Source organism: Lethenteron reissneri, chromosome 70 (genome assembly GCF_015708825.2).
Source record: "Lethenteron reissneri isolate LAM-NWPU_2019-01 chromosome 70, ASM1570882v1, whole genome shotgun sequence".
Lineage (NCBI taxonomy): Eukaryota > Metazoa > Chordata > Hyperoartia > Petromyzontiformes > Petromyzontidae > Lethenteron > Lethenteron reissneri.
Genome location: NC_083848.1, coordinates 3,038,253 through 3,052,270, shown reverse-complemented (window position 1 = coordinate 3,052,270; position 14,018 = coordinate 3,038,253). Strand labels below are relative to the sequence as shown.

The window sequence follows — 14,018 nt, the reverse complement described above, 5'->3', positions numbered from 1 at the left end:
TGATGAGTCTGTGGGTGTCTGTGTGATGAGTCTATGGGTCTCTGTGTGATGAGTCTATGGGTCTCTGTGTGATGAGTCTATGGGTCTCTGTGTGATGAGTCTATGGGTCTCTGTGTGATGAGTCTATGGGTATCTGTGTGATGAGTCTGTGGGTGTCTGTGTGATGAGTCTATGGGTCTCTGTGTGATGAGTCTATGGGTATCTGTGTGATGAGTCTGTGGGTATCTGTGTGATGAGTCTGTGGGTGTCTGTGTGGTGAGTCTATGGGTCTCTGTGTGATGAGTCTATGGGTCTCTGTGTGATGAGTATATGGGTCTGTGTGATGAGTCTATGGGTCTCTGTGTGATGAGTCTGTGGGTCTCTGTGTGATCAGTCTGTGGGTCTCTGCGTGATGAGTCTATGGGTCTGTGTGATGCGTCTATGGGTTTCTGCATGATGAGTCTATGGGTCTCTGTGTGATGAGTCTATGGGTCTCTGTGTGATGAGTCTATGGGTCTCTGTGTGATGAGTCTATGGGTCTTTGTGTGATGAGTCTATGGGTCTCTGTGTGATGAGTCTATGGGTCTCTGTGTGATGAGTCTATGGGTCTCTGCGTGATGAGTCTGTGGGTCTCTGCGTGATGAGTCTGTGGGTCTCTGTGTGATGAGTCTGTGGGTTTCTGTGTGTTCAGTCTGTGGGTCTCTGTGTGATGAGTCTATCGGTCTCTGTGTGATGAGTCTGTGGGTCTCTGTGTGATGATTTTGTGGGTCTCTGTGTGATGAGTCTATGGGTCTCTGCGTGATGAGTCTGTGGGTCTCTGTGTGATCAGTCTGTGGGTCTTTGCGTGATGAGTCTGTGGGTCTCTGCTTGATGAGTCTGTGGGTCTCTGCGTGATGAGTCTGTGGGTCTCTGCGTGATGAGTCTATCGGTCTCTGTGTGATGAGTCTATGGGTCTCTGTGTGATGAGTCTGTGGGTCTCTGTGTGATCAGTCTGTGGGTCTCTGCGTGATGAGTCTATGCGTCTGTGTGATGCGTCTATGGGTTTCTGCATGATGAGTCTATGGGTCTGTGTCGGGAGTTTATGGGTCTCTGTGTGATGAGTCTAAGGGTCTCTATGTGATGAGTCTATGGGTCTCTGTGTGATGAGTTTATGGGTCTCTGTGTGAGGAGTCTATGGGTCTCTGTGTGATGAGTCTATGGGTCTCTGTGTGATGAGTCTATGGGTATCTGTGTGATGAGTCTATGGGTCTCTGTGTGATGAGTTTATGGGTCTTTGTGTGATGAGTCTATCTGTCTCTGTGTGATGAGTCTATGGGTCTCTGTGTGATGCGTCTATGGGTATCTGTGTGATGCGTCTATGGGTATCTGTGTGATGAGTCTGTGGATTTCTGTGTGATGAATCTGTGAGTCTCTGTGTGATGAGTCTATGGGTCTCTGTGTGATGAATCTATGGGTCTCTGTGTGATGCGTCTATGGGTCTCTGTGTGATGAGTCTGTGGATTTCTGTGTGATGAGTCTATGGGTCTGTGTGATGCGTCTATGGGTTTCTGAATGATGAGTCTATGGGTCTGTGTCAGGAGTCTATGGGTCTCTTTGTGATGAGTCTGGATCTCTGTGTGATGAGTCTATGGGTCTGTGTGCTGAGTCTATGGGTCTCTGCGTGATGAGTCTATGGGTCTCTGTGTGATGAGTCTATGGGTCTCTGTGTGATGAGTCTATGGGTCTGTGTGATTGAGTCTATGGGTCTGTGTGATGAGTCTATGGGTCTCTGCGTGATGAGTCTATGGGTCTCTGCATGATGAGTCTATGGGTCTCTGTGTGATGAGTCTATGGGTCTCTGTGCGATGAGTCTATGGGTTTCTGTGTGATGAGTCTATGGGTCTTTGTGTGATAAGTCTGTGGTTTTCTGTGTGATGAGTCTATGGGTCTCTGTGTGATGAGTCTGTGGGTCTCTGTGCGATGAGTCTATGGGTATCTGTGTGATGAGTCTATGGGTCTTTGTGTGATGAGTCTGTGGGTGTCTGTGTGATGAGTCTATGGGTATCTGTGTGATGAGTCTGTGGGTGTCTGTGTGATGAGTCTATGGGTCTCTGTGTGATGAGTCTATGGGTATCTGTGTGATGAGTCTGTGGGTATCTGTGTGATGAGTCTGTGGGTGTCTGTGTGGTGAGTCTATGGGTCTCTGTGTGATGAGTCTATGGGTCTCTGTGTGATGAGTATATGGGTCTGTGTGATGAGTCTATGGGTCTCTGTGTGATGAGTCTGTGGGTCTCTGTGCGATGAGTCTGTGGGTATCTGTGTGATGAGTCTGTGGGTATCTGTGTGATGAGTCTGTGGGTATCAATGTACGTATATTGAACTTCTTTCACGCCATACGTAGCCGTCCGTGGCTAATGGGAGGTGCGGACGCGGTAAGGACAACAAACTAAACACAACACCAAGAAGCAGTTCTAATGAAACGAGTTCGTCAATGTAGATGATGACGATGATTTAAAAGTGCAGCAGCATCGCTCCCAGCGGCTTCCTAATATTGGAAGGCAGAGCGTTCAAGACGGCCGCAGAAGCGCATCTGAAAGCACCGAGCGGCGATGCGGTGACCACCGTTTTTGTTGGACGGCCGGCAGCCAAAAGCCGCCGCCGCTGCTGCTGCGTTGATGACCGGGTGTCGCGTGACGATGGTTTACGCTGCTTGACAAGATGGGCGAGGTCTTGCGGTGGTTCATTTGTGGAGCGCTTTGTACGTGACAAGTCTGCATGGGTAGGGGTGGGATGTTTGCGTCTTTTTAAATCCTTTATATTATGTTCACTTGTTTGCTTGCTTACGACCGTGCAAATCTTTCGGTCGTTTTTTAACCCACTTCCCGTGATCCAATCGAGCTGACATTTTGCACGCAGACTCGTTGTGTGTGACAATTTATTTTCGTGAAAAAAAATTTCCAAAATTTTACACTTTTTAGGAAAAAATAAATTATATTTAATTACCAATTGCTTAATGGTGGCAGCCATTCATCTGACCCATAGGTGGCAGCCATCTCAAGCCAGAGGACGAGAGGACTCTAGCCGCCACGCATATAAAGGATTTATAGTGAAAAAATTTGTTTTTACGGGTTAATTTTTTCAAATATTTTTTTTGTTTTGTCGCAGAGCTGTGCTTCCACAATGGCCGTGTGTCTCTACATCGCCGCCCTGAAGCCGTTGCCCATCAAGGTCACGCAGCTTCTCTCTGAGCTTGGGGTCAAGTGAGTAGCGCACCTACGATTAACGCGGTTGGCTACGTACGGTGCGAAAGAAGTTGAACAAACATACGGCTACACTATACACTACAATACACACTACACTATCCACTACACTATACACTACACTATACACTACAATACACACTATACTATACACTACAATACACACTACACTATACACTACAATACACACTACACTATGCACTACATACTACACTACACTATACACTACATACTACACTACACTATACACTACTATATACACTACACTATACACTACAATACACACTACACTATGCACACTACACTATACACTACAATACGCACTACACTATACACTACATACTACACTACACTATCCACTACAATACACACTACACTACACACTACACTATACACTACAATACACACTACACTATACACTACACTATCCACTACAATACACACTACACTATACACTATCCACTACAATACACACTACACTATACACTACAATACACACTACACTATACACTACAATACACACTACACTACACACGACACTATACACTACACTATACACTACACTATACACTACAATACACACTATACTATACACTACATACTACACTACACTATACACGGCACTGTACACTGCAATACTATACTAAGTTGGAAACTCATTTCTTTCAAGCTGCTTTTTGTGTTTCGTTTGGCTACGTATGACATTAAAGAAGTTTCAACACACACACACTACACTATACACTGTTATGCTGCATCTGCACGCAGCCCTTCTCGCAGTCCCACGGCCTCCGACGGGTAGCTCATATCTGCATGCAGAGCTCCCCGTCATCTGCCACTCTCAGTTGTGTTCACTCAGCCGTGTCATCCCACATGTTTCTCCCAGTTGTGTTTTGTTGTGTCAAGTTCTGTTCTCTCGATGGCGTGTTCTCGCAGTGTTTGTCTCTCAGTGTTTGTCTCGCAGTTGCGTTGTCTCAGTTTTCTTCTCTCGGTGTCTAATGAGCTCCTGTAAGTTGTGTTCTCTCGGCTGTCTTCTCAGTTTTGTCGTCTTAGTTGTTTTCTCAGTTATGTTTTTTAAATCCTTTATATTGAGTTTGCTTGCTTGCTTGCGCGCTTACGACCGTGCAAATCTTTCGGTCGTTTTTTAACCCATTTCCCGTGATCCAATCGAGCTGACATTTTGCACACAGACTCGTTGTGCGTGACAATATATTTTCGTGGAAAAAATTTCCAAAATTTTACACTTTTTAGGAAAAAATAAATTATATTTAATTACCAATTGCTTAATGGTGGCAGCCATTCATCTGACCCATAGGTGGCAGCCATCTCAAGCCAGAGGACGAGAGGACTCTAGCCGCCCGTTTCAAAGACCAATGTGGGCTGGGTTGTGGCCCATTGAAGACGCATATAAAGGATTTATAGTGAAAAACTTTGTTTTTACGGGTTAATTTTTTCTCAGTTCTTTTCGTCGCATTCTCTTCGTTGCGTTCTCTCTCAACCCGTGCACCTCGTGTTCTTTTTTAGCCCCCCCCCCTCCCGATACGTTCCATTCATTGGCTACCACTTTTTGATAAGCTCCCCCCCTCTCCTCCCCCTTAACTTGTATTTAAGAACTTGCAATCTTGGAATTTCTGCCTCACTTGATGCAGAAAATCTGGCTGTGACGGTCCCACCTGATGCCTCCGAAACGTCGTGATTTTTATTATTATTTTATTTTAAAATCCTTTATTAAGTTCGTTCGCTTGCTTGCTTGCGTGCTTGCTTGCGCGCTTACGACCGTGCAAATCTTTCGGTCGTTTTTGAACCCACTTCCCGTGATCCAATCGAGCTGACATTTTGCACACAGACTCGTTGTGCCAGACAATTAATGTTCGTGAAAAAATGTTTGTTTAAACATTTTAGGAAAAAAAAAATTATATTTTATTACCAATTGCTTAATACTGGCAGACAATCATCTGACCCATAGGTGGCAGCCATCTCAAGCCAGAGGACGAGAGGACTCTAGCCGCCACGCATATAAAGGATTTATAGTGAAAAACTTTGTTTTTACGGGTAAATTTTTTATTAATTTAAATTTCATTTTTTACCTACATGGTGACTTTACCGAAAAAACTAAGAGTATAGTTCTCTCTCTCACCAGAGTCTCTACGTCGTGTCTCGTCCCCCCACCCACCCACCCCCCTCCGTGCCGCGACAGCTTCGACGATTTCTACCACGCTGTGCGAAACATGGATGCACCGCCAGAAATGCAGCTATCGCTCACCACCCTGAATAACCAGTTCCAGGTCGCTGCCGCCATCTACAAAAAGTTCCAGACGTAAGTGATAATCGTAGTAACAATAACGATGATGATAAAAAACTGTTGAACCAAAGTTTGTTATTTTATGATTAAAATGTTTAATTTTTTAAATGTTAATTTTTTTTTACGGGGAGAGAACATGCAAACCCAGGTTCGGGGATCGAACCCACGACCTCCTGTACATCAGGCGGGGTAGTTAACATCTCGCCATCGTGGGGAGATGTTAACTACCTTGGGGATGCGTCACTGGAAAAGGTGGTGAGATTTTATCTCCCTCGCCTGGCATGCAGGAGCTTGTGGGTTCGATCCCGACCTTGATGCCTGCTGTATAATTTGTGTTTGCGTCTCTTCCGTCGTCACGTGGGTCTTCCAGTTGTTCCCTCCACTTTGAGATTCCAAAGAACACAGGATGAGATGTTACTATCCTTTGTGCAAGCACTTCCAAGAGTTCATGAACAGTGAGCCTGGTGAAATTTGGGGAGCGCATCGTCAGTAGTGACCCTTTGGTTCCTAGGGTGTTTCGGCCTTTCACACTATACACCCTCCCCAAAGGCGGCCAGCGACAGGGTGATCAATCCTACGCTTGCGTCCCATTCCCAATTAGTCATAGGAGTTGCCTTGTTGTTGGTAGCCAACATCCCATGGGACTATGCATGGCAGGGGCGTCCTCCTCCCTGAGTCAAGCATTGTTGACTGCATACCTCCTGGCCCTCTCACTTTGGGGCCCAGCTGGGGTCTTTCCTCTTCATCCAGAGCCACTGACTGCTGCCTTCTGCCGCCTCCGATACAGCTTTGATTGCCGAACGCTGGCTCTGGCCCTTAATTCCCAGGTCTCTAAGCAGTCTGGTTGTAGATGTTGCCACTAAAACAACCAGACTGCTTGAGAAACAACGTGAGTTTTTATTATTTTCCCGTAAATATACGTTTTGTGTCGGTAAACCCACCGCCACCCAACGCAGCCATTTGGTGAGGTTTGTCACGTAACAAACAAGACGTGCCAATTCGTTACTAGTTCGAAACGTCGCTGTACTCGAATTGTAGATATTGTAGTGGGTTTAGTCTCCGACACATCGGTTCGTGCTAAACTCGTAACTAATTGGCACGTTCTGTTTATATTCTTAGGTTTTTTCGGTAAAGTCACGTAGGTAAAAAACATTAAGTATGCGCCCCTTGCACCACGATCTTGCAATCTCTCATTTACTTGATACAGCTGTCGTGGCTGTGACGGTACCACCTGAAGACGGAAGCTTGTGTTGCCTCCGAAACGTCGTGATTTTTTATTTTATTTTACTTTTTAATGTTTTTTACCTACGTGACTTTACCGAAAAAACCTAAGAATATGAATCCCTGCAGTCACGAAAGCTTCAAATCTAGAATTAACGTTTTGTTTACGTGAGAAACCCTTGCTGATTGGTTGTGTCGGGTGGGGGCGGGTTCAACGACACATTTATAATAATTGTTTTTTTACCCTTCTATCTGGCAACAAAACTGACACCTTTTTTTACAAGGAGTCATGTTTGCATAGACCACAATACCTGCAGTCGTAACGCAAACAAAAAACACAACTCTGATAATGTATGCACCGTCCTTGAAGTTTATTGGTCCACACCCGAGACAGCTTTTCTTAGAGCCTAGTCTCACATGGTGTTGGACCAGATGACGCCAAAAGGCGCACAACTCAAAGACAATGCACCATCAGAGTATGAGAGCTCGGGGTAAGCATTTACACCATTGGAACCTCATTTGCCAGTAAAAAATATAATTGTTTTTTTACCCTTTTATCTGGCAACAAAACTGACACCTTTTTTTACGAGGAGTCATGTTTGCATAGACCACAATACCTGCAGTCATAATGCAAACAAAAAACACAACTCTGATAATGTATGCACCGTCCTTGAAGTTGATTGGTCCACACCCGAGACAGCTTTCCTTAGAGCCTAGTCTCACATGGTGTTGGACCAGATGACGCCAAAAGGCGCACAACTTTTTTTACATTTACACCATCTAACCCCTCCCAAACTCCGGCGTTGATTTAATTTTATCCCAAACGCAACGGAGCGGTCGAATCGACGCCAGTGCATTAAAAATATATTTTTTAAATCCTTTATATGAAGTTCACTTGCTTGCTTGCGTGCTTGCTTGCTTACGACCGTGCAAATATTTCGGTCGTTTTTTAACCCACTTCCCGTGAACCAATCGAGCTGACATTTTGCACACAGACTCGTTGTGCGAGACAATTAATGTTCGTGAAAAAAATTTGCCAAAATTTTACACTGTTTAGGGAAAACAAATTAAATACTTAATTACCAATTGCTTAATACTGGCAGGCAATCATCTGACCCATAGGTGGCAGCCATCTCAAGCCAGAGAACGAGAGGACTCTAGCTACCACGCATATAAAGGATTTATAGTGAAAAACTTTGTTTTTACGGGTTATACTTATTTATCGAATTACGTTCCCCTTAATACGCCGGGCGAAAAAGTGATCTCGGAAATCCGCTTGAGTGGGGTCCGCCCTTTCGAGCACGGGAGAGCATCCCGGCGCTGGAGATTGCTCGGAACGCTTCGTAGGCTCGCGACGGCGGCAGCGCTCAATCGGCGTCGTAACATTCGAGCAGAAAGAACAAAATAAAAATGCTTAACGCCGCTCCCTCCCCTCCTCGGTGAAAAACTAACGAGACGGAGGACTGAGCGATAAGATACGAATGGGACCCCGCAGACGGGATCTTATCTTCTCGTACATTTGTATAGCGCCTCAACCAAGGCGCTGTACAGTGAACTAACTATGGTACAAGATGGTTGGCTCGATGAAACGAAACGAGTGCATGGGATGTGCTGTAAAACCTTTGATTGCGAGTGTAGTAGAGTTACCCACTCGATGTTCACAAACTGGGAGAGCTAATCGTTGACAAGGTTTTCCCGCTCAAACTAACGGTCAGGGTCTCACAAGTTGTGAGAGCTGACCGTAAACAAGGTTTTCCCGCGCGACCTAACGGTCAGGGTCAGATAGGGTGAATTGGGATCCTAAAGCAGATTGGGAACGACCAATCACAGGGTTCCACAAGGTGGCCGGGGATTGGACAACCCGGCCACGAACGAGTATAAAGCCAGAGCGCTCAGAGCTCTCGGGGAGTTCGACAACACGAAGACCCAAGACGGCGGAAGAAGCCTAGGACCCTGGACCAAGCCCTCCAGCCCTTATAAGGGCTAGGGTTCAGAGTAACCAGTGGTCGAGGAGACATCTCCCTAGGTCCAGTCAGAGGACATTGAAAGAGCGGGATATTAAGTAGCCTGTAGGGTGCGGAGGCTTGTACGTTCTGAGTGTAACGGGTGAGGGGACCGTATACCCCTCAGTGCATAGGGACTGTGTTCACAAATAAAAGTGTGTGCTACAAAAAGACGTTGAAGAGTCCGTCTGTACAACACTACACGAGCATAATTCGTTCCGGAAAAGAGTTTGTAATCCAAAGCACTCGCGTATCAAAGCACTGGTACATCAGTTGTGATCACGTGACGCTGGGCAGACAAAGCGTACACACGCGTACGACTCGTATCGCAAGACCCCTCGCTCGTTTATCAAATTAATATTTATTTAAAAATGTTGCTCGTCTTGCAAAACACTCGCAGACCAAATTACTCGCAATGCAAGGTTTTGTTGTTTGTCAAACTAGCTTGACTGCCCGGCCTCGCCCGGGGCTCGGATTCTTGTATGTATATTTTTTTAAACATTATTTTTTACACGTTACGTTTCGTCTTGGCTATAATTGTCCACGCTCAACTGACGTCGGCTGTAATTGGCCGCGGGCCCCTTACGTTGTGGCAAGCTGGAGTCGTGGAGTTCAGCCATTACTCGTACATTTAATTAAAACGTGTTTAAAAAAAGTATTTTAAAATATTACTTATTGTTTTGATTGTCGATTGACGGATTTAGTTTGTTGATCTTTGATCTCGTGGGAATTCTCACCCCCCCCCCCAATCGACCTCGCAGGATGTACGGCAAGATCTTCAACGAAGACGGCAGAGGATGGTAGGCCGGCAGTCATCTCCGCCACTTTATCCCTCGTCACGTTTTCTCTCGTCACATTATCTCACGTCACTTGTTCTCTCTCTCTCGATGCATCAGTCGCGTAGAGTTATGCGAATCGCCGGTAGCCAATATCGCGCAGAGCCAAATTTGCCAATGTTGCAAAGGAATACCTCCGTTACACCAATAAAATATTACACCTTCTTGGTTCTTTGGGTAAAGTCACGTAGAAGGGAAATAATAAAATAATAAAAATAAAACATAAAATACAATTCTCACGACTTTTCGGCCACAACGCAAGCAGCCGTCCTCGGGTGAAGAACAGGTCTGTCGGAAAGACAGCGTCCATTCAGTCCATTCAGACGCTGTCTTTCCGACAGACCTGTTCATTCAGACGCTGTCTTTCCGACAGACCTGTTCATTCAGACGCTGTCTTTCCGACAGACCTGTTCATTCAGACGCTGTCTTTCCGACAGACCTGTTCATTCAGACGCTGTCTTTCCGACAGACCTGTTCATTCAGACGCTGTCTTTCCGACAGACCTGTTCATTCAGACGCTGTCTTTCCGACAGACCTGTTCATTCAGACGCTGTCTTTCCGACAGACCTGTTCATTCAGACGCTGTCTTTCCGACAGACCTGTTCATTCAGACGCTGTCTTTCCGACAGACCTGTTCATTCAGACGCTGTCTTTCCGACAGACCTGTTCATTCAGACGCTGTCTTTCCGACAGACCTGTTCATTCAGACGCTGTCTTTCCGACAGACCTGTTCATTCAGACGCTGTCTTTCCGACAGACCTGTTTTTCACCTGAGGACGGCTGCTTGCGTTGTGGCCGAAACGTCGTGAGAATTGTATTTTATTATGTTTTATTTTTATTATTTCCCTTCTACGTGACTTTACCGAAAGAACCAAGAAGATGAATCCCTGCAGTCACGAAAGCTTTAAATGGAAAATATTACACATTATGTAAAAATATTACACCTTACATAATTACATTACATCATTACATCGCATCCCTTACCTTACATCATAATGTCGCATCATTACACGTCGCATCAATAACAAAATAACGAAATTACGTCCCCCACAGCGCCTCACCGTTTCCGTCCAAGATGGCAAGGGAGTGCTGGACAATGTTCATCCTCGCCAAGGGTGAGTGATCGTCTTCCTCTTGAGGCAGAGGTCGCAACCAGGTACCCGATACCCGTGCCCTACCCGATACCCGACTACCCGTACCCGGCCAGGTACGGGTACCCGTTTGCGACCCTGGTGCGGCCGGGTACGGGTACGGGTAGGCCGTGAGTCACTGGTGAGTCACCGTTTGTCACTCATTTCGGGTAGGGTACGGGTAGGGAACGGCTACCCGTACCCAGCCGGGTACTGGTACGGGTACCCATTTGCGACCCTGGTGCGGCCGGGTACGGGTAAGGAATCAAAACTCGTTTGCGACCTCTGCTCTGAAGCCAGTGGTGTTTCTCAAATTTGACAAGGAACTTGTAGATTTGAAGTTTTCGTGACTGCAAGGAGTTTTCCATACTCTTTGTATTTTTCCGATAAAGTCACGTAGATAATGAAATATTTAAAAATAATAAAAAAAAACACGCTTTAATGACATGTACTGTCTGAGCCGCCCACCCCCCTGCCCCCTTCCCCCATCGCCCCTCCCCCCTCCGCGAGTTGAGCGTGGACAATTTAAGAGCCGTAAACGTGGACAATTAGAGGCGTAAAAAATATTGTTTACAAAGATATTTTTACATTTTTTTAATGATGGAATATAGTTATTCTTTGGTTCTTTCGGTAAAGTCACGTCTAAAGACAAAATAATAAATTAAAATAATAGCATATTACGACGTTTCGATTGCAACACAAGCAATCATCATCAGGCGTAAAAGAAATAGCAACAAAATCCAACTAGAAAACTATAGACAGACATACAAGCAGACAGACATCACAAGGACACACAAAGAGAGGACACGTATCGGCACAAAGAGAGGGGGTCGTTTCTGTGACGGTCCCTTAAATATAGAGAGGGGGAGCAGAGAAAATGATCATATCAATGAGTGGATGGCAACGCAAGTAAGATGACGACGTGGCACGGCACGCAAGCTTGAAAATTAGGAGAAAGGCACACTAAAATTAAATAACCTCGCAAAATAGCGATGGAATATAGTATTGTAATGATAATTGGTTTTTTTTACACGTCTATCTGGCAACAAAACTGACAAAAAAAGGTGTCAGTTTTGTTTCCAGATAGAAGGGTAAAATAATCAATTATCATATTTTTTTACTGGCAAATGAGGTTCCAATGGTGAATATAGTATTGTCATCAGTGTGACCAAGTTTGCAGTCGATATGACATTGGGAGTACGGTTGAAATTGAGTTACAAGATTTTTGTATACGACAACACAGTAACACTATGGGAACCTCATTTGCCAGTAAAAATATGATAATTGGTTTTTTACCCTTCTATCTGGCAACAAAACTGACACCTTTTTACAAGGAGTCATGTTTGCATAGACCACAATACCTGCAGTCATAATGCAAACAAAAAACATAACTCTGATAATGTGCACTGTCCTTTTGGCGTCATCTGGTCCAACCCATGTGAGACTAGGCTCAAAGGAAAGCTGTCTCGGGTGTGGACCAATCAACTTCAAGGACAGTGCACATTATCAGAGTTATGTTTTTTGTTTGCATTATGACTGCAGGTATTGTGGTCTATGCAAACATGACTCCTTGTAAAAAGGTGTCAGTTTTGTTGCCAGATAGAAGGGTAAAAAACCAATTATAACACACAGTAAGTTAATTAAAAGCGTGTAAAATGTAAAAAAAAATATTTGTTTGAGATTTTTAATGATAGAATATAGTATTTTCATTAGTGTGACATAGCTATACCAAGTTTGCAGTCAATACGACATTGGGAGTACGACAACACATACAGCAAGTTAAATACATCTTCTTGGTTCTTTCGGTAAAGTCACGTAGAAGGGAAATAATAAAATAATAAAAATAAAACATAATAAAATATAATTCTCACGACGTTTCGGCCACAACGCAAGCAGCCGTCCTCAGGTGAAGAACAGGTCTGTCGGGGAGACAGCGTCTGAATGAACACCACCAGACTTGGCAGCGTATATTTAAGCTGGGTTAGGGGAAATCGAAATTTAAGTTAAATAAAAGCGTGTAAAAAGTTGTAAAATATATGTTTTGGATTTTGTATGATAGAATATCGTGTTGTCATCAGTGTGACATACCTACACGAAGGTTGCAGTCGATAGCACATTGGGAAGTGTGTTTTTAATTGAGTTACAAGATTTATTTTTTGAGGATACAACAGATGAAGTTAAAGATAAAATAAATAAAATCATATATTTTACTGGCAAATGAGGTACCAATGGTGTAAATGCTTACCCTGAGCTCTCATACTCTGACGGTGCATTGTCTTTGAGTTGTGCGCCTTTTGGCGTCATCTGGTCCAACACCATGTGAGACTAGGCTCTAGGGAAAGCTGTCTCGGGTGTGGACCAATCAACTTCAAGGACAGTGCACATACATTATCAGAGTTGTGTTTTTTGTTTGCATTACGGCTGCAGGTATTGTGGTCTATGCAAACATGACTCCTCGTAAAAAAAGGTGTCAGTTTTGTTGCCAGATAGAAGGGATAAAAAAACAATTATCATAAATTAAATATAGCTGGGCCCTTTGTCTGACTGGTGTGGCTGGCTCCTTTGTCTGACTGGTGTGGCTGGCCTCTTTGTCTGACTGGTGTGGCTGGCCTCTTTGTCTGTGGTGTGGCTGGCTCCTTTGTCTGACTGGTGTGGCTGGGGCCTTTGTCTGACTGGTGTGGCTGGGGCCTTTGTCTGACTGGTGTGGCTGGCCCCTTTGTCTGACTGGTGTGTCTGACACCTTTGTCTGACTGGTGTGGCTGGGCCCTTGTCTGTGTGGTTGCGTCGTGCAGGCCACGGGCTCCAGGCTGGCACGGATCTGGTCTCGGCGTTCCATCTCCTGCTGTGCGTCCTGGACCACTTTGCCTCCCGCTGCCCGGCCTCGTCTCTTCACGAGCCCTACGGTAACGCCGCGGGGGGGGGGGGGGGGCGGGGGTTGTATTGTGGTTAATGTGAACATGATTCCTTGCAAAAGGTGTCAGTTTTGTTGGCAGAAAAAAGGGGAAAAACCCTATTAGTATATTTTGGTACTGGCAAAGGAGGTCCCACGATGAAGGGGGTGACTTCTTCCTCCCAATATTTGACGCACACACTCGCAACACACACACATACACACGCAACGAAGGACGTTCAACGCACATGCACACATACACACGCAACGAAAGACGTTCAACACACACGCACACATACACACGCAACCAAAAAAGATCAACGCACAAAACAAAGATCTCCCGTATAGCCTTAACAGACTGCAGGGGCAAGTGCTGTTAGCGAGCACCTATGAATGCCGGCACGGCACACGAGGGGGTGGG

General features: G+C 45.2%; 1 protein-coding gene across 1 annotated transcript in view; it reads left to right on the top strand.

Moving 5' to 3' along the window:
- LOC133361004 (retinoblastoma-associated protein-like) overlaps positions 1-14,018 on the top strand; it is a 215,437-nt gene that overhangs the window by 9,542 nt on the left and 191,877 nt on the right. The window contains exons 3-7 of the mRNA XM_061579887.1: positions 3,124-3,218; positions 5,413-5,532; positions 9,503-9,541; positions 10,631-10,692; positions 13,500-13,610. Of these exons, the coding sequence (XP_061435871.1) occupies positions 3,124-3,218; positions 5,413-5,532; positions 9,503-9,541; positions 10,631-10,692; positions 13,500-13,610 (427 nt within the window). The remainder of the gene's footprint in view (positions 1-3,123; positions 3,219-5,412; positions 5,533-9,502; positions 9,542-10,630; positions 10,693-13,499; positions 13,611-14,018) is intronic.